Below are 19,960 nucleotides of genomic sequence, written 5' to 3' on the forward strand. Positions count from 1 at the left end.
TATTAACACAGTAACATTATTTAAAAAAAAAAAACATCAGACACAGAAACTAAACAGTAAAAACTTCACACAGACGAGAAAACAGAATAAAGAAAAGGAAAAGCTTCCAGTTAACACACACACACACACACACACACACACACACACACACACACACACGGGTCGTGGCATGCAGAGACCTTGGGGGGCATGTCGTCGTCCTGCCGTAGCCAGGAGCTGCGGTCCAGCTTGTCGAGGGGGGGTGCCAGGCGAGAGAGGGGCGGGGGAGGAGGGGTGTCGGAGGTTGGGTCGGAGTTCTGCCGGGGCATGGGAGGCCGGGAGGGGGAGGGCGACGCCGAGGAGGAAGAGGACACGCCGTGGGGGTCGTACAGAGACTGTGAGCCTGACAGACCGTGACTCTTCACCTGCACCAGGTGGGCCATCTGGACACACACACACACACACACACACACACACACAAGCAGGAAACAGGCAAGGTTGAGGAGGAAGAGCAGGATCAGGATTTGGGTTTGCACGTTGTGAGATCAGGGTGAGGAGGAGTGATGAAGGAGGGGCGAGAGATGAGGTGGGAAAGGAGGAGAGGAAGGTAAGACACAGGTGCCTCGGTGCGTTCACAACAATCCTCCTTTTGTCCCAGCGCTAACAGCACCGCCACATTTCCTCTATGAACCCTGACAATTAGCTGAGCAACGGATCATGAAACTCATGGTTCGGACAGCATCACTGTTTCTGGTAACAGATCTCCATTAGTCGGGACTGTCAGAGTGAAACACAGCATGCATCCGCCCTGTTTAGTTATTAGTATCTCTGCAGTAACCCTGTATTTCACACTATGAAATGACTTTTAAACTATGAAAGTTTGTAGAGTTTGTAGAGGTGCATTAACACTTCTGCTCATGAAGTGAATCGAAACAAAGTTAAGTCTGAAAAAAGCTCATATCCAGCAGTTTCTTCAAGTTTTCCTAAAGGACAACTCTGGTATTTTTTACATAACTACAGTCAAAGTCCACTAAAAGTGCTGACAGGCTCAGAGTGTTATTCTAAGTGTGTGACAGCATCATGGAAAGGATCCCTACAGAGAGAGACCTGGAAGATCCTTTTGGTTTAACCACATTTCAAATACGCCAGACTCCATTGAAAAAAACAGTAATTTTACACAGAAGTTGCTGCTTTACTGCTGTCTCCATCATTTAGTTAGTTAGTGTTATTGTCAGGCTTAGTTAGTTCAGATCCAACACAATATTTGTGTAACACACAATAACACCCATCAAACTAACCCATCAATGCAGCAGTAAACCAGCTACTCCCGTGTTTCTTGCGAGATAAAATTACTATTTTTTGAATGGAGTCTGGTGTGTGTGCTGTTTGTGGTTAAACCAAAAGGATCTTCCAGGTCTCTCTCTGTAGGGATCCTTTCCATGATGCTGTCACACACTTAGAATAACACTCTGAGCCTGTCAGTGGATCAAACAAGCACTTTTAGTGGACCTAAAACTGAAAATACCAGCGTTATCCTGGAAGAGTGACTTGAAGGCAGCACCGTGGCCATGTGACCGCACCCTGAGGGATGGAAGTTTGTGTCGCATGCCAACACACACACACTCTCACACGTAAAGACGTAGAGGACACACACCTGTGGTTCGACGGAGCGGTGCATCGGCGGGGTCCGGGCCTGCTGGATGCCTCCGCTGCTGAAGGACTCGGAGCGGGGTGGCAGCGACGGGTCCGAGATCCGGTTGGAGACTTTATGCTGCAATGCAGGAGAAGTCTGTCTGTTCATCTTATAATGCTCGTCCACCTAGCGCACACACACACACACACACACACATCACAGTCACTCACAGCATGCAGTGAGGTGTTTGTACTACAACTCATTAGACTGAGATGTGTGTTTAGTGGTGAGCGGTTGGATCTGATGCTTCTACATGACCTACATAAGTTACTTTTTCAGTCTAAACACCAGCTCCCAGGTCCGATTCCCTACAAAAATCAGACAAAACTATTTTTACGGCGCGCAGACTGGAGGAGCCAATGTTTACCCAAAGTCTGACTGATGGTAGAACTTTATTTTTGTGGTTATAGCTGCAACTGGGGCTAGAAAGGGACAGTGATAGGACACGATAGGTCATTCAACTGGATTTGAAACCAGATAACAGACAGGTGTCTAATACCTGTGCCTGTTTTATCATGAAACACACTGCGAGACTCTGCGAGTTTTACATCTGAGTTCATATGTTGGTGGTGATAAAACGAATCAAGATGCTTTATTTCGACACCACGAGGGAATTTAAGTCACTTTTAAAGTATCTGGAAAATACTACTGTTGGTCTAAGGACATTTTAAAGGATATCGTGTTGTGATAAGTCGCTCCTTATGGTGGACTTTATTTCTAAAAACAAACATTAACAACGAGAAACTGTGCCATGAATCACACACATGGTGTTTGTCGAGATAAAGGATCGTTTTGCAACAAACTGCGGCTTTCTTGACTTGCAAAATCATATTTTAAACTGACAAACATCATGAGTGTGATTCATTGCACAATTCAAACTGGATATATATTTATTTATTATATTTATTTATTTTTTATAAATAAGGCCCCATTGAGCTCAAGGGAAGAGGAGGGACTCTCAGTGTTGCCGGATCAATAAGTAAAAATGGGGCTGAGGTTTAAAAACACAGCGGCTGGCTCTTCCTGGTAAAGGTCTCCATGGTTACCGTGATGAAGCTGTGCTGGTCATTACTGCAGCCGTTCATCTACAGACCTCAGCGCCTACAGTCTGTGTCTGTGTGTGATGGAAACGTTCCTTCCTCTGAAGCTTCGAGGGGATCCTGGGGGGGGGCTGAGGTGAGGGTAGACCTATCTGAGCGCAGTGTGTGTTTCCATATGTGTGTGTGTGTGTGTGTGTGTGTCCAGAGGGAGAGAGACTGATATAGCTGCAGCTGCCCTACATCAGTCCCCCAGCTGCCACCAGAGGGCAGGGATGTGCCCTAAATGTGTGTGTGTGTGTGTGTTTACACCGGGGAGGGGTCTTCACGTGTGTGTGTGTGTGTGTGTGTGTGTGTGCTTATGGCCTTGATTTATGGCGATAAGAAAACCAGCAGAGTTCAGATGTGGAGCGCTGACCTGCATTTTTTTACGCCCACATCTTCTTCAGAAAAACCCCACACTGGTGTCACTGTACTTCACTTCACTGTGTACTTTCTAATATCTTCCTATATTATATGGATATTATATTGTTTCTGTACTTCCTCTCTCTAAACTGTACATAGAAATCTTTGTGTGTCTCCTCCTGTCTGCTGTCGTGGGACTAATAAAGGAATATTTTTATATCTTATCTACAGCCAAAAGGTTTTTAATAGAAGAATCTTTTTTTTAATCCCTCCATAAATCATAAAATACCTCAACACCCATTTTCGTCATGTTTTTAGGAATAAAATGTTCTACAAATCAGGCTATGAATAATATATAAACGAAGCCCTCTGCAAAAAGCTTCAGAACATGGAGAGGAATAAAACCGGAGAGCTGCTGCAGACGAGATTTTCATTTTGAGAAAACGGCCTTAAAAGATGTGAAAATAGGAGAAATCTACACGCAAGTGGACAAAGTGAAGTAAAATAAACATCTAATTGTGTATTTGGGATGTTTTCTGATGTTATGAAGGCAAAATAGCTCCAAATCTGAAAAAAAAAACCTGCTTTTGATTTACATTGAACACAACATCCCAGTGAGAAGACCTGGAGGTGTCGAGATGTGTGCAACAACATAAAGAAAAGTAATAAATACATATTGGAAATGAGGAGAGTCCTGGTCAGTAGAAGAACATTAACAAAGCCTGAGAGGAAACGTTAGTTAGTCTGAGTAGTTGAAGTTAAGTAACAGTTAGATATTTGATCCCTTCGCACCAAAACATGCAGGAAAACGACGGCTGTCAAACCGGTTTAAACCAAACCAGGATTAAGACTTTCCATTACTTTTATTTCTCGTTCATCATCACACGACGCTTGTGCTGTATTTTACATTATGACTACGGCAAATAGAACCTCCAGATTGACAGCCGCCGCATTAAAAGATGAGAAAAGCTCCCAGAATGCCGCAGTTCAGCCCAGACCGTGTCAGTAACCTGCACAACCTGCAAAGTTAGAAAGGTTAAACATAAAGATGATTTAGAGAAGATTAAAGTGGGAAAGTTGTTTATTTCCAGCAGCTCGTCTTCGGTCTCTTTATCTCATCACACACACACAACGTGATGTGATTCAGTGCAAGAAGTGGGACGTGGTCTCAGGGTGGAAACACTGACGGCAGCAATCAAAGAGGAGATTAATCAGAGGAAGCCCGTGAGAAAGAGTGTGAAGGAGGAGTGAGAAAGAGTCCACATTATCAGCTCTGCCGCCAGTCGACCTGGTTAGAAGTGAGAGGAGTGATTAGAGGGGAGGTGTTTAGTGAGTTAGCACCTGCAGGATCACAAAGAGGAGGGACAGAATGAGGAGGAAAGAGTCTGTTCATCCTCCGACTGACCCGGCGACCGGGGCTCCGGCCCCTGGAGTCGGGGCTCCGCCGGCGCATCACTGGCTGGGAGGAGCTGGGGGCGGAGTCGGGCACGCAGGTGACACGGATTCGAGGCACGTGGAGGTGATCCCTGGAGGGGCTGACATGGGCGGGGTAGGAAGGGGGGCGGGGGCGGCGAGGCTTGTAGCCGGGGAGGAGGAGGAGGTTGTCGAGGTTGACGTCTCGCGTCTCCCTGAAGGAGTGGTACTTCTTGGGAGGAATGCGAGGCGAGTTGCTCTGAGCTCGACGCATCACCTGGAGAGCAAGGTGAGTGTTTACAAATGAACACACACACAGCAAAGAGAGCGGTGAGGTGGTACAGGTGAGGTAATAAACCCTCTGGCAGCCATTTTGGAGCTTTTTCCTAAATCTAAAACTGGTCATAATTGAAATAATCCACTTCAGACTGTTTCTGACTGGTTTTGTGTTTAAATATTGCAGATAACTTCAGCATCTGCTCACCATCACTGACAGAAATTCAAAATATGCGTCTTTATTCCTCAAACAAACAAACAAAGCAAATCAACGGGACATGTTGTCGCTCTGATTGTTGTCGCACAGCTGATATATCCTTCGTACAGGATGCTGTTTGTGAATACAGCATATTTCTAATTTCTGCATCTATTTATTTTTCATAAAAACAGCGGCATAGTGTTTCTCTCCTTCTTCTGATTTCGCAGCCAGATCAGCTGTGGACGAGTCTAAACTTGTTTTATACTTTTACTAAATCTGTAATTTAACATAATTTATCACTCTCTCGTAGGATGAGCACAGGCCTTAAGGTTTATTATCACATGAGCTGCACTCATTTGTCAAACAAGCCTGAAAAAGAGAAGACTGATGTAATTTTAGGAATTAAACTCCACATAAAACATGCAGCAGAGCGTCACTGTCCCGCTGGTGCACCTGAAACAAACTGAAAATGGTCATTTTCCAGCATCAGCACAGATGAAACGATGGGAGGCGGAGCAGATGATACCTGGAGGGCAGAAAACGGAGCAAACACACTGTTAACCTCCGTCGGCCTCCAACCGACAGCTGCTGTTAACCAGGTCACGCTTCCACATGCAAACCTGTTTCTCTTCTTTGTTTGCAACGGTGCACCTGAGTGTCTGTGCACACACCTTTGGATGTCAGCAGTGTGTGTGTGTGTGTGTGTAAAAACATTAAATCACAGCGGTTCAGTGCTTCACACAACACTAACTTCTTCTTCTTCTTCTTCTTCAAAATGTGATTAAAGGGTCATTCCCTACATTCATATTCTTTATTTTGTTAACGATCTCAGACAAATCTGCATTTATGGCTCTGAATAATGAAGGTTTACTGCTATATTCCTTGTTTTTATGCTTTATTACTTGGTTAACCCATTACATTTAGGAGTGGATCCAGAACCAGACATCTATTATAGTGGACTACTGGCCTTGGCGGAGGGCTGCGCACTCTGAGGTCCCTTCTACTTTCAAATGAATTAGTAAGTAATTGCTTTCATCTATGGATGAGCATTAAATCTGAAATATTTCTTAAAACGTGCACTGAGTTTATTTTGAACGTGTCCAGTATAAAAGACCTGATCCTGCTCCTCAGCTTTGGCCCACAGCCCAACCGTCTGCTCTGACACCAGCCAGGCGTGCTGTGATACCAAGAGGGAGGGACGCTGCCCCATCGGCCCTACAGAGGCCCTACAGGGGCCCTACAGAGGGACTAAAGGGGGACTAAAGATGGACTAAAGGGGGTGGACTAAAGGTGGACTAAAGGTGGACTAAAGATGAACTAAAGGGGGACTAAAGATGGACTAAAGATGGACTAAAGATGGACTAAAGGGGGACTAAAGGGGGACTAAAGGGGGACTAAAGATGGACTAAAGGTAGACTAAAGATGGACTAAAGGGGGACTAAAGATGGACTAAAGATGGACTAAAGGTGGACTAAAGGGGGACTAAAGGGGGACTAAAGGGGGACTAAAGATGGACTAAAGGTAGACTAAAGATGGACTAAAGGGGGACTAAAGATGGACTAAAGATGGACTAAAGGTGGACTAAAGGGGGACTAAAGGGGGACTAAAGATGGACTAAAGGTGGACTAAAGATGGACTAAAGATGGACTAAAGGTGGACTAAAGATGGACTAAAGGTGGACTAAAGGGGGACTAAAGGGGGACTAAAGATGGACTAAAGGGGGACTAAAGATGGACTAAAGGTGGACTAAAGATGGACTAAAGATGGACTAAAGATGGACTAAAGGTGGACTAAAGGGGGACTAAAGGGGGACTAAAGATGGACTAAAGGGGGACTAAAGATGGACTAAAGGTGGACTAAAGATGGACTAAAGATGGACTAAAGGTGGACTAAAGATGGACTAAAGGTGGACTAAAGATGGACTAAAGGTGGACTAAAGGGGGACTAAAGGGGGACTAAAGGTGGACTAAAGGGGGACTAAAGGGGGACTAAAGGACATCACGTCTTGTCCAACGCTTCAATAGATCCACTACTTAGTCTGTGACTCAAACAAAAAGCTCTGAAGTGTTTATTTACTACTTTCTATGTACTTTCAGAGGCTTCAGTCAAACTAAAGACCTTTCTGCCTTTTGTCTCTCTGTTACTGAAGGTTATACATTTCTAAACCCCCTTCTTTTATTTACTTATTGCTCTTTTTCTTGTTTCTGAAGCATGAAACCTGACTTCCGACACCTTCCTGCAGGAATGAGGAACCTTTTAGACGAGACTGCACCATGTGCTCCTCCGTCATGGCTGTGCTGATCTGATCTCTGGTGCACTCACACCAATCTCCTTTGTGTGGCTACAAAAGTGTCTTGAAACCAGACAAAGAAATACGTCTCTTTATTCCAGAGGTTTCATCTTTGTTTGAACACAGTAATTAATTAGTGTTTAGTGCAGTGTAAAGTAAAACCTCTCCCTGTGTGTGCAGCCTACCTCCTTGGCCCATGCGGGCTTGTCGTTGCTGCCCGGCGCCTGGTCTTTGTAGTGGTACAGCTGCTTCTTGTCCTGCGGCGGTCGCGGCGGCTCCTGCTGCTGCTGCTGCTGCAGCGACACCAGGTACGCTCGCTCCTGCTGCAGCTGCCTCTGCAGCCGCTCGGCCTGCCGCTGCTCCTCTATCTGCTTCCTCTTGTACTCCTGCACATCGGAAGACGAGTGGTCAACAGACAACGGGCGGGGGAACGGGCTCTAAACAAGCAAGGAGGTCCATGTGCACAAGAGCAGATGAAAGTGAGGCATGTTTTGGGTATATCTTAACTTTAAGTCTGATTAAAATGATTAGGGAACATGGAGCTGGGGGGGTTCTCATACTCTCTGCTCTGGCCCACTTATATTTTGTTCTAGTTCACCTGATGCAGCCTCCTGTGCCGAGGTTTTGTTCAGATTAAGTGTCTGACCGGCCTGAAAACTCAGTTTGAAAGTGTCCACACATGTTTCTCTCACTGCCTTGTCAGGTCAGCGGTGTGGCATTTATCTGAGCTGTGTGTGAAAGTCTGCAGCTGCCGGTGTGTGTGTGTGTGTGTGTGTGTGTGTGTGTAAACGGTAAATAGACTGTTGTTTGGTGCCTTTCTGGTCTTTTCGAACACTCAGATCGGTCTGTGAAGTTCTTTCATGCACATTCACGGCTGCAGTAGCTAGTTGGAGCGCAGCGTCTTGCCCGAGGACACTTCGACATGGGGATCGAACCTGCGATCTTCAGGACGAGTGCCACTCAGACTGATGACGTTAAATCGCTGCCTGTTTTGAGGCGGCGCGCTGGGCTCAGCTGTCTGGTTTGATGTCTTTGATAAAAGGACGAGGACGTCATCGTGAACAATGAAGCCGAATAAAGTGTCATTTCAGCGCCGCCGGCTACCGACTGACACGCCCACCGCCGTGTGTTTCTATCGATTTGATGGGGTTTTTTTTCCAAAGGAACAAACAGCAAGAGTGTGTGTGACTCCGTCTTGCCTCAGTATTGACCCTAAGCATTGACGTCCCTCGCTACATCAGCTTTTCTGTGTGTAAATAGCAATCGGAACCAGCGTCCGCCACGTCCTGGTATCCCTGCTGTTTCCATGGTCACCAGCCTTTGAGCAGTTGTCATGGAAACTTTTGTCACTGTTGTCTTAAACACAAGAACTAAAGGAAGTTCTGCAAACCTCTAATCACAGGGTCCCCAAACCTTTTCATAAGTCAAATTCAAGCACTTTTCAAGGATTTCAAGGTGAACTTTCAAGCCTTTCCAGCACTTCATGGCTGTTAGTAAATCACATCATACTCTTGATTAGTTTTTCCTCGTCTAAAAAGCAGGCAGATAGCGATTTAATTTGTTAATGCAACTAGAATTTCAAGCAGTTTCAAGCATTTTTCAAACCTTGAAAGTGCCACACTAAAAATCAAGTATTTTCAAGGATTCCCAGCACCAGTATGAACCCTGCACTTAGTGTTGCTGTGTGTTTGTGTGGGAGGTTACCAGCAGTAAGGCCTGCTCCTGCAGGAGCTGCTGCTGCAGGATTTCCAGCTGCCTCTGTTCCTCCTCCAGCTGTCTACGGATATACTCCTAACCAATCGGCACCCGGGACAGCAGGAGAAGCAGCCAATCAGAGAGCACCGAGGCAGGCGAGAGGAAAATCAGAGCCCAGGCAACCAGCGACGTCAGCAGAGCAGGAAACAGGAGCGATGGAAACGAAAGAGGAGGAAAAGTAGACTTGTTAAAGAGGTGTGAAAGTAGGGATTTAGCCATAAAATAGACGAGGAGAGATAAAAAGAGAGAAGCAGCAGGGGGCCGCGACTGGCCGAGCAGGAGGACACGCTTATTATCGCAGGAATGATGTTAAAGATCAGCATGAAATCAGCTGTGCAACAGGCAGAAATCAGTGGAGCGCTCAGGAAAAGTTAACTGTTAGTCATGCAGTCATTTGCAAAGCCTCCTGTCTCCTCCGCTGCGCTCGAACTGTCGTCAATTTCTCATGTTGTTGTTGTTTATTTCACTAATATAACGGCTCACTCCCAGGGAGGAGGCAGTAGATACTGAAGGGCTGTGATGATCATAACTACTATCAACGTGAAGCTTATGACTGCCTGTGATTTAAGAAGTTGAGACTCTACCTGTAGTGGCCAGTACACATAATCCTGCTACTCATTACTAATACTGGATGTGTGGTGCTGCAGCATCTGAGATCCATTTCTCTCTTTTTAATGATAACAATAATAAAAGAAGAACTGTAGCACAAACTTGTAAAAACAGGATCCACCAGGCACCAATAACGTTAAAAGTTTTAAAAAGGATTCAGAAAACTTTGTGCTACTCAACAGCTTTATTTGTAGATATCTTGGTGTCTGAATGATGTGTAGGTACACCAAGTTTTGGAACTGATCCAGTAGATCCAGTAGTTGCCAAACGGGCTGCAGTGGCTGCAACGTGATCCTTTGGGACAGCTGCACCTGATCACAGTAGGTCCACTAAAAGTGCTTGTTTGATCCACTGACAGGCTCAGAGTGTTATTCTAAGTGTGTGACAGCATCATGGAAAGGATCCCTACAGAGAGAGACCTGGAAGATCCTTTTGGTTTAACCACAAACAGCACACACACCAGACTACATTCACTAAAACAGGGATTTTAGCTCACAGAGCACGTTATTTTTTTGTTACACAAATATTGTGTTGGATCTGAACTAATCCTTTAAAACACCAAAGTCTGTGACATCACAGTGACATTGGGGTTAAAAAGTTAGTTCAAATCCAACACAATACTTGTGTAACAAATAATAACACAAACAAACTAACTGATTATTGCAGCGGTAGATCAGTATTCTGTGAGGTAAAATCACTGTTTTAGTGAATGGAGTCTGGTGTGTGTGCAGAGAGCGATATAACGGCTGTTTGTGGTTAAACCAAAAGGATCTTCCAGGTCTCTCTCTGTAGGGATCCTTTCCATGATGCTGTCAGACACCTAGAATAACACTCTGAGCCTGTCAGTGGATCAAACAAGCTCTTTTAGTGGACCCACTTTGAGGGGCCCAGTTGCCCCAAAGTATAACATTACATCACATTCTTTTACTTGAATAGTTTTTAGGGGCCTGAAGAGATAAAATCACTAGTGACTCATGTGAAGGTGGGTAGAGGGCAAAGGTCAGTGAGCTCTTTTCACGTTGGATGTCACCCGTGACGTGACGCCTGCCGTGGGTCAGGTGATTTCCTACCTGCTCTCTCTCGGCGTGCCTCCTCTCCTCCTCTCGGCGGAGCTGCTCCATCTCCTCGTACCTCCTCCTCTGCTCTCGCTCCTGCTGCTTCCTCATCTCTCGCTCCCGACGCTGTTGCTGTAGGCGGAGGAGATTTTACAAAACAACGCCTCAGCTCTGTGTGTGTGTGTGTGTGTGTGTGTGTGCACATCAGGTGTGTTTTCCTGGCATTTGGATGAGCTGAGGTGCCAAAATCACAGGTGTGGTGGGTTTTGCATGGAAGACAAGTCGTTTCATAATCAAAGCTGAGATATTTTCCAGGTGAAAACAACCACAGGCTATAACTGGCATTCTCATTTACCCCATGAGATGTTCAGCTGTTGACTCTCTTCTCTTTCAGGTGTCTTTTGTCCTTCTAAATATTTTAAGGCTGATTCTTATGCACTTACTCCACAGCCTGGAACAGCAAGCTTTACAGTGCCCCCTTCATTCATGGCTAACATGGCTGGGTATTGTTTGTGTTCCCATTTATCGTGGGACTTTTATTGTACTTTATTGCAAATTATGCTGCAGGCCGGTCTCAAACACCACCACCACTAACTTCTGTCACCGCCTGCTGAAAATGGGCACAAAGGTTCTAAATAAGAGGAGAAAAATAATCATTTTATATAAACTATTGATGGAATTTATAGAAAATGTGCTTGAAAATGTGTGTGTGACGAGGCAGCAGTAGACGGTAAAATCAGTGTTTTTATGAATGGAGTCTGGTGTGTGTGCTGTTTGTGGTTAAACCAAAAGGATCTTCCAGGTCTCTCTCTGTAGGGATCCTTTCCATGATGCTGTCACACACTTAGAATAACACTCTGAGCCTGTCAGTGGATCAAACAAGCTCTTTTAGTGGACCTACTGTGATCAGGTTATAGTCTGTTGGACTAATTGGACAAATCCAAAGTTTTTGTGCCCACCAGTTACTTCAAAGCCAAAATATGGGGTCCAGATTTAAAAGTACTAGAGCTGCAGACTGAGGCGATCTACTGGACCAATTCCAAATGTTTTTAAAGCTACTAGTCATTTTCAACTCAAGTATCTACGAACAGAGCCCAGGTGTAACACCAAAGGAGCCCTTTAGGTGAGCTGAGTATGCTAACTGAGTGAATAACAGCTGTTTGTATGCAGTAGGTCGTACTGACGGACAGCTCACCTCCTCCAGCCGTCGCCTCTGTTCCTTCTGCTCCTCGATACGTTTCTGCCTCTCAGCCAGTAGTTGGCGCTTGTGCTCCTCGTTCTGCTGCTGCTCCAGCTGCTGACGCCGGATCAGCTCCGAACGCTCCTTGTTGGCCAGCTGGAGGCGCAGGAAGTCCCGCCTCAGGGTGGACTCCCCGGGAATGTTAATGATGGAGCTAGAGGAGGACATGTGATTACATTTCAGTGGAAAAGGTTTCAGGGTCAGTGTTCTTTACGACAGAGTGTATATAAGAAGTGGATGCAGCTTCCTGGTCTGAACAGTGAAGACTTCAACCTGCGTCCTCTCTAGTGTCCAGCAGGGGGCGACTCCACTGGCTGCACCATGTTGTGGTACAAATACTGTGGTAGCATCGTCATGATCAGGAGCACTAGTAGTAGCAGTAGCAGTAGCAGTGGTAGTGGTAGTACTAGTGGTAGTATTAGTAGTAGTAGTACTAGTAGTGGTAGTAGTACTAGTAGTAGCAGTAGTAGTAGTGGTGGTAGTAGTAGTACTAGTACTGGTAGTAGTAGTACTAGTGGTAGTATTAGTAGTAGCGGTGGTAGTAGTACTAGTACTGGTAGTAGTAGTAGTAGTACTAGTGGTAGTATTAGTAGTACTAGTACTAGTACTGGTAGTAGTAGTACTAGTAGTGGTAGTACTAGTAGTAGCAGTGATGGTAGTAGTAGTAGTACTAGTAGTAGTAGTAGTACTAGTAGTGGTGGTAGTACTAGTACTAGTAGTAGTACTAGTAGTGGTGGTAGTACTAGTAGTAGTAGTAGTACTAGTAGTAGTAGTAGTACTAGTAGTACTACTACTACTAGTAGTACTAGTACTAGTAGTGGTGGTACTAGTAGTAGTACTAGTAGTAGTAGTGGTGGTAGTACTAGTAGTACTCGTAGTGGTGGTAGTAGTAGTAGTAGTAGTAGTAGTACTAGTACTAGTACTAGTAGTAGTACAGTAACAGTAGTAGTAGTGATGGTAGTAGTAGTAGTACTAGTAGTGGTAGTACTAGTAGTACTTGTAGTGGTAGTAATACTAGTAGTAGTAGTAGTGGTAGTACTAGTAGTAGTAACAGTAGTAGTAGTGATGGTACTAGTACTAGTACTAGTAGTAGTACTAGTAGTAGTAACAGTAGTAGTAGTGATGGTACTAGTACTAGTACTAGTAGTAGTACAGTAACAGTAGTAGTAGTGATGGTACCTGGGCTCTCCGATCTCCCTCTCTTCGTCCTCCTCCTCGCTCCCGCTGTACTCGTACTCTGTCTCATCTGGAGGAAACACACAGACTTGAGGTCAGCGCTCACATTCCTCACACCTTCATGCAGCTGTGGGGTGAGTCAGGTGGGAGAGCAGCAGCAGCCTCACCCCTCTCCCCCCTCCTCTTCTTGGTGCGGTCGATGTGGTCCTTCAGCTGGATGCGGACCTGCCGCTCGTTGGGAAGATCCCGGATGAACGGGTGCTTGAGGAGCTGCTCGGTGCTCGGCCTCTGGCTGTGGCTCTTCACCAGGCAGCTGTCTATGAACGACTGGAACTTCTTCGACCTGGACACACACACACACACACACACACACACACACACACACACACACACACACACACACACACACACACACACACACACACACACACACACACACACACACACACACACACACACACACACACACACACACACACACAGTAGCCTAATTAAACCTTAATAAATCATCATAAATCATGGATGCAGGGCTCCAGCTCTTAGTTAAATGTAAAATCTCCTGACTTTTCTGTGTCTACAAAGTTGAATTTCCATGACTTATAAATGTAAAAAAGCTTTTAGGTTTTTAAAGTCAAGAATTCAGTTAAAGGCACACGTGTCAGAAAAATCTGTTTCACCGAAGAGATGCGGAGGAAATATCTGTGTGTGTGTTTTAGTGGAAGGTGACTCACCATTTCTTTGACTTGAGTCTGGGGGCAGGATTTCTGGGGATGAGGAAGAGCGCTCTCATGGGATGCATGTCGCACAGAGCTGAGGAAGAGAGAGAAAGTAAAAGGGGAGACAGAAAAAGAGAGAAGCCAGAGGAGAGGGGAAGGGAAGGGGATGGAGGGAGGGATGGATGGAGGGAGGACAAAAAGGGCAGGAGGCGAGATGGAGTTAAATACAAGGAGAGGAAAGGAAACAAAAGGAGACATAACCAGAGGAGGAAAGAGAAGGAAAGGACAAAAGAGGAAATGACAAGAAGAAAGGAAAGGAAACAAGGGGAAGAAATGAGGAGGAAACAGAGATGAATTTAGGCTTTTAGCGACAATATAAACTGTACTCTGTGTCCACTCGCTGGAGTTTAATGAGTCTGATGTTTCACACTTACGTGGTGCTCCCTCTGCCATCTCTATAGCTGTGATACCGAGCGACCACAGATCACTCTGCAGAGAGAGACCGGGAGAGAAAACTGAAAACTTTCACATCCTAAAAACCTGTTACCGACTTCACACATCATGTTTTTGGTCCACTGGTCAGTGTACTTGTTAAATGATAAAAATACAGGCACAGAAATCACCCATCTGCCGCTGCTATTGTTGTATAGATCTCTAACTTTTCATCAATATTATCTGCTTTTAAAGGACAACTCTGATATTTTTAAACTTTGTTTGATCCACTGACAGGCTCAGAGTGTTATTCATCAGTGTGTGACAGCATCATGGAAAGGATCCCTACAGAGAGAGACCTGGAAGATCCTTTTGGTTTAACCACAAACAGCCGTTATAGCGCTCGGTTCAAAGCCACCAGACTACATAGACAAAAACAGCAATTTTACAGAGGAGTTGCTGGTCCACCGCTGTCACAATCAGTTAGTTTGTTTAGGTTATTGTGTGTCTTTGGTGTTAAAAAGATTTAGAATGGAGTCAGCGTAATATTTTGTAACATAGAATAACACAAACAATGAGGCAGCGGTAGACCTGTCACTCCTTTGTTATGCACAGGAAAATCCCTGTTTTTGTGAATGTAGTCTGGTGTGTGTGCAGAGAGCGATATAACGGCTGTTTGTGGTTAAACCAAAAGGATTTCATTGAAGCCAGTTGCAGTTTGTTCTCCGGCTGTTGTACCTTCCAGCCATTACGAACCCAAAATGTGTAAAAATAGGGCCCATGTTTAAAAATACATGGAGTTATCCTTTGCATAATTTATCTGCATATTTTAGCCAACAAACTTAAACTACTTAAAGTTGATGTTAATGTTGTTAATATTGCCAGAGAGCTCATCCATGCACAGGCTCTCCACATGGATTCATCCCATCCCCGTTACAGCACATCCTTCACACTGAGGAGACTTTACATGGGCCTGTGATCAGAGATTAAAGGTCTCCAAATAAAACAACAGTTATGATCACTGAACCTTTTCAGAGATCTTAAAGGTCACTTGGTGTTATTTGTTCACAGCTTCAAGCATTCTGACTGCTGTTTTTTCATAAATCGCCTTTGTGGAGCTTCAAAAGGTCCATTTTTTCCATCAGCCACAAAGACTGTACTGTTTATTGTTTAACAGAGATTATTATCGGCATTATTTTTCCATGAATCCATACATGCAAATTTCTAGATTGTTTGTACCCTTTGAACCCCCAATGAATCTGCAGCTCCTGTTTTATTTGCTGTTGAGGTATTTTCATAAACAAACAAGATGGCTGCCGCTGATGTGGAGCATTGTTTTGAATCCGCTATCACTTCAGTATTTAAGGTTCTCTATACAACATTCAAGCATTAATATTACCCTTTAAAGTCTTCACCAAGAAAAAAGCAATCAACAAACAGACCCCACATTTTTGGAAATATTGGCCTCCACCAAACGGTTGAGATGTGGTAAGTAAAACATGTTTTTCAATAAGATATAGTGAGTCAAAATGTGCTCTACCATACGGTCGAGCAGAAGGTTAAAGGGTTAAACAAAGGGTTAACAAGGGTTAAGCAATGTAAAGGTGCAGTCGAGGAATGGCAACCCGTAGCACGGTGAAACCGAGCCGAGCTGCTGCCCAGCGACAGACTCGCAGCTATTGAGCTAACAAGAGAGGCTGTCGGTTAACGGTTGTGTACAGAACGAATTAGACATTAGGTTTGACCCGAGATGCTGAGATATTCTACAGAGAACCTTAAAGCAGCCTGGACGGTATATTTCCTCAAAAAAGAAGAACAAACAACTACATTTTTTGTTTTGAAGAGAGATGTAGTGGTTCTGCAGTTCAGTTTAATTTACACTATTGTTAAAATGCACTGCTGTGCTTCACCTACTGCAGCAGTGATGATGATTAACAACATTCATGTTTTATTCTCTATATCAGCTCTCTGCAGCTTTTAGCTTCTTTCAGCCCATGAAGCAATTAACTTTTCAAAAATTGCAATTATTTTTGCATATTGGGAACAAGGAAAGATTAGACAGCAAAACAAATTAGTAAAAAAGTTAAAAAGCAGCTTTAACATTTTTTAAAAAGTCAGAGCTTCCAGAAACGTGATAGTCACTCTGTTATTCTGTTAGCGGAGTAAGCTGCGTGTACACACACACACACACACACACACGAACACGAACACACACATCAGCTGTACCTTGAAGTCATATGTGGCGTCGGGGTTCTCGTCACAGGCGATGACCTCCGGGGCCATCCAGTACGGCGTCCCGATAAACGTGTTCCTGCGTCCCACCGTGCGGTCCAGCTGAGCGCTCACACCAAAGTCCACTGCAAGAACACACACACACATTTAATACTTAAATCACAAGCTACACACTTATATACTATTATGCAAATACATATGTCAAGTCTCCTTTTCTTTGTTAAAATATGTCCTTTACTATCAGTATCTTTAGCTGCATACAGTATGTAATGTGTGTGTGTGTGTGTGTGTGTGTTTCTAATGAATCTATTGATCTATTAGCACAAAGGAGGTGATAAAAGCAAAAAACAAACATTGCAGGGACTGTGCAGGAGAGATAAGAAACCCCGAAGGGCTGATAGTTGAGAGCAAACCTGTATGATTTACAGCGTGTGTTTGTTTCCTTCACATAACCTCACATACTGAGCACATTAACAGCTGCACAGGTGGTTTCTTTTCCTCTGTACTTTGACATATTGTCCAACAGTTGTGTGATAACACAACAATGGCAGGTTTGTGTGTGTCCCCTCACCTAGTTTAACCTCTGCGTTCTCCGTCAGCAACACGTTCTGGCCCTTGATATCTCTGTGGATGACTTTGTGCTGGTGGAGATGGGTCAGACCCTGGAGACAGAGAGAGAAACGCTCATTTACTTCCTGTTATACAGTATATTATCCTGCATTATGTGTATATTATATACATTCTACACAGATCTGTCTATGATCAAAATCACAGTTTGCTGCACTCCTTCCGTCTGCAGCATTTAGACACAAAACAATGACCACATTCAGGTCCTGAAACCCAAACTAAACTAAAGTCATATCAGTTTTCAGTTGCAGTTTGGTTAGGTTTAGGCACCACAACTACTTGGTTAGATTCAGGAAAAGATTCTGGTTTGGGCTAAAACAATAAATACAAATACAAAAGGTATGTATACTCTTTCCAACATGCACCTGGTTGTAAATAACGTTTTCCTTTAATTTAAACTAGCAATTGTTCTTGAAACACACAAAAACACAGAATCTATTGTTTTGGTTCACACCCGAGTGCGATTGTGTTCATATGAATCGCACCAAGGGGGAAAACAAACCAGAGTCCGATTTAACTGGACTAAGAAGGGCAAATGTGAAAACACGCTAACACTTTTTGTAAATACTTAGGACATAAGTTATATTCAGAGCAACTTGGGTTGCTGCCACAGGAAAAAAAAAAACAGAAATGCCTCAGAATATCAAAATAAGGCGTTCCTCAGGGAGCCTTCGCGGGTCCCCTAACGCTGCAGCATCAAAGGTGTTCCACCAAATCTACCGTTTTGAGGTTTTACCTACAAAAGGTGTTTTTTACGCCGACACATAGCCAATGGTTCAGTTTCAGTTCTCACCCTCAGGATCTCTCTGCAGATGTAGGCGATCCACTCCTCCTTCAGAGAGTTCCCTTTGGTGTTTTTGATCAGATCCGTCACTGAGCCGGCACCGCAGAACTCCATCACCAGCTACACACACACACACAATATTACTGTACAGATTATCAGACGTTTTTTACATCTACTTCTACATTATTCACCTAGTTTGTCTTGAATTAACCTCAATTGGAACATTTTGTCCTGTTTGCTGTGATTTTAAAAGGAAAACAAGGTTAATTTTATACTACAGGATTCAGGAAATTGCTTAGCGCTGATTTAGAGAGCAACATAACGTCCGAATCCGCTTTATCTTAGTTACTAAATGTGCTTTATTGTGCGATCTATTGATTCAGGTGCCTAGTTGCCTTTCTACCAATGTTAGTATCTACCAAAAACACAACATTGCATTGACTTAAAACATGCTAACGCCCCCTGAAAAGGAATATAAAGGAAGAAATCAACTCTTTACTATAAGTTTCCCTCTTCCAGACCACCACAGATGGTAAAAAGTGGAACTGCAAAAACTTGAGACAAACAATCGTCGTGTCCAGGAAGGAAAAAAAAGGAGGTGTTGTGGACACATGTACAGTACGTACCCATAGCTGGTCATCCATCCCAGGAGGGTTTTTCTTGATGAAGGCTCCGTAATAGGTTGCAATGTTCCTGTGGTGGCTGTACTTCTTTAACATGTTGATCTCTGCTTTAATCTCCTCCTCCTCATCCTATAACACACACACACACATACACAAGGCTAATACAAAACAATACAATGCGTTTACTGAAATGTTAAATATTTGAATCCTGGAGCTTGAGCCAGCCGCTGTACGCTCAGTGTCAAGATGTGTGTGTGTGTGTGTTTATGTACAGATTTATTGAGGCTGTGTGTTTCTGTGTGTGTGTGTCACTTACTCCAGTGACGTCCATGACCTTAATAGCAGCAAGCTGGCCTGTTTTGACATGGCGACCCTGAAAGACACGAAGAAAAAAAAAGGTAAAATGATGACCGCTTCGCTTTGCTCAACAATTCCACCATTTGAAGCCGGACTAGGCCGTTTATTTTTGGTGTAATTGAGCAAATCTTCCATATTAACCTTCAGCACTTTGTAATTCAAGAAGTCTGAGAGAAAAATACACTTGTGCACCTCCTCTTGGTTCTGTTTAAGGCTTCAGAAAATCTAACCCCTGATCTTTTTTTTTTTTTTATATTATCAAATCTTTTCTCTCTTTTTCCTCATAATTATCAGGTCTTATTCATTTCTGAATTCTGACTTGCATCCCCTCAGATTTATCTTGTGACCCTCCGAAGGGTCCCGACCCTTTGGTTGGTAACCGCTGCACCGGAGGAAGAAGCCGAAGCTGTGGAAACGTTAAAAATCCAACACCGAGTCCAACTTCGCCTCTTCCAAACTGAAGTCAGTATCACAGCTGTTAAAGCGAGAAAGTGGAAATTCATCCACCAGCCCACCACCCCATCGCACTCCTTCTCACACACACACACACACACACACACACACACCACCATCTCCTCATGGTTACCTAGCAACAGGGCTGGCAGGTTGTTTAGTGAGGGCAACGAATGGGGGGTTGGAGGAGGCAAAGTGATGGCAGTACGTGTGTCTGAGTGTGTGTGTGTGTGCATGTGTGTGTGTGTTAGAGGGCCATGATATTTCACACTCTTGGTCACTTGCACATGTGAGTTGCTCAGATTCTCACACACACACACACACACACACACACACACACACACACACACACAGTTGTGGTTGCGCAGCGTTGCATCAGACACTGAACATATCTGACAGGCCGAAACCACCTCAGAGTACGGAAAGTCTCTTGTTCTCTTTTTCACGTCTTTCTGTCTGTCTCTCTTTGTGTGTCTCGTCTGTTTTGTATCACTTATTCCCTCGCTTTATCTCCCTCTTTCCGTCAGTCTCTCTCTTTCTCAGTCAGTCATGTCGCTGCAGCAGCAGCAGCAGCAGCAGCAGCAGCAGCAGCAGCTAAATAAAGGGCAG

The 19,960-nt window shown here is 44.3% G+C and overlaps 1 protein-coding gene across 1 annotated transcript in view; it reads right to left on the reverse strand.

The window, feature by feature from the left end:
* tnikb (TRAF2 and NCK interacting kinase b) overlaps nucleotides 1-19,960 on the reverse strand; it is a 54,020-nt gene that overhangs the window by 20,704 nt on the left and 13,356 nt on the right. Inside the window, exons 3-18 of the mRNA XM_070852977.1 lie at nucleotides 18,858-18,914; nucleotides 18,545-18,670; nucleotides 17,928-18,038; nucleotides 17,079-17,169; nucleotides 16,502-16,632; nucleotides 14,278-14,332; nucleotides 13,859-13,937; nucleotides 13,295-13,470; nucleotides 13,131-13,197; nucleotides 11,907-12,105; nucleotides 10,727-10,843; nucleotides 8,997-9,083; nucleotides 7,478-7,678; nucleotides 4,520-4,804; nucleotides 1,634-1,798; nucleotides 180-422 (exon numbers count right to left, since the gene is read on the reverse strand). Coding sequence (XP_070709078.1) covers nucleotides 180-422; nucleotides 1,634-1,798; nucleotides 4,520-4,804; nucleotides 7,478-7,678; nucleotides 8,997-9,083; nucleotides 10,727-10,843; nucleotides 11,907-12,105; nucleotides 13,131-13,197; nucleotides 13,295-13,470; nucleotides 13,859-13,937; nucleotides 14,278-14,332; nucleotides 16,502-16,632; nucleotides 17,079-17,169; nucleotides 17,928-18,038; nucleotides 18,545-18,670; nucleotides 18,858-18,914 — 2,190 coding nt within the window. The remainder of the gene's footprint in view (nucleotides 1-179; nucleotides 423-1,633; nucleotides 1,799-4,519; nucleotides 4,805-7,477; nucleotides 7,679-8,996; nucleotides 9,084-10,726; nucleotides 10,844-11,906; nucleotides 12,106-13,130; nucleotides 13,198-13,294; nucleotides 13,471-13,858; nucleotides 13,938-14,277; nucleotides 14,333-16,501; nucleotides 16,633-17,078; nucleotides 17,170-17,927; nucleotides 18,039-18,544; nucleotides 18,671-18,857; nucleotides 18,915-19,960) is intronic.

Source organism: Pempheris klunzingeri, chromosome 21, assembly GCF_042242105.1.
Source record: "Pempheris klunzingeri isolate RE-2024b chromosome 21, fPemKlu1.hap1, whole genome shotgun sequence".
Classification (NCBI taxonomy): domain Eukaryota; kingdom Metazoa; phylum Chordata; class Actinopteri; order Acropomatiformes; family Pempheridae; genus Pempheris; species Pempheris klunzingeri.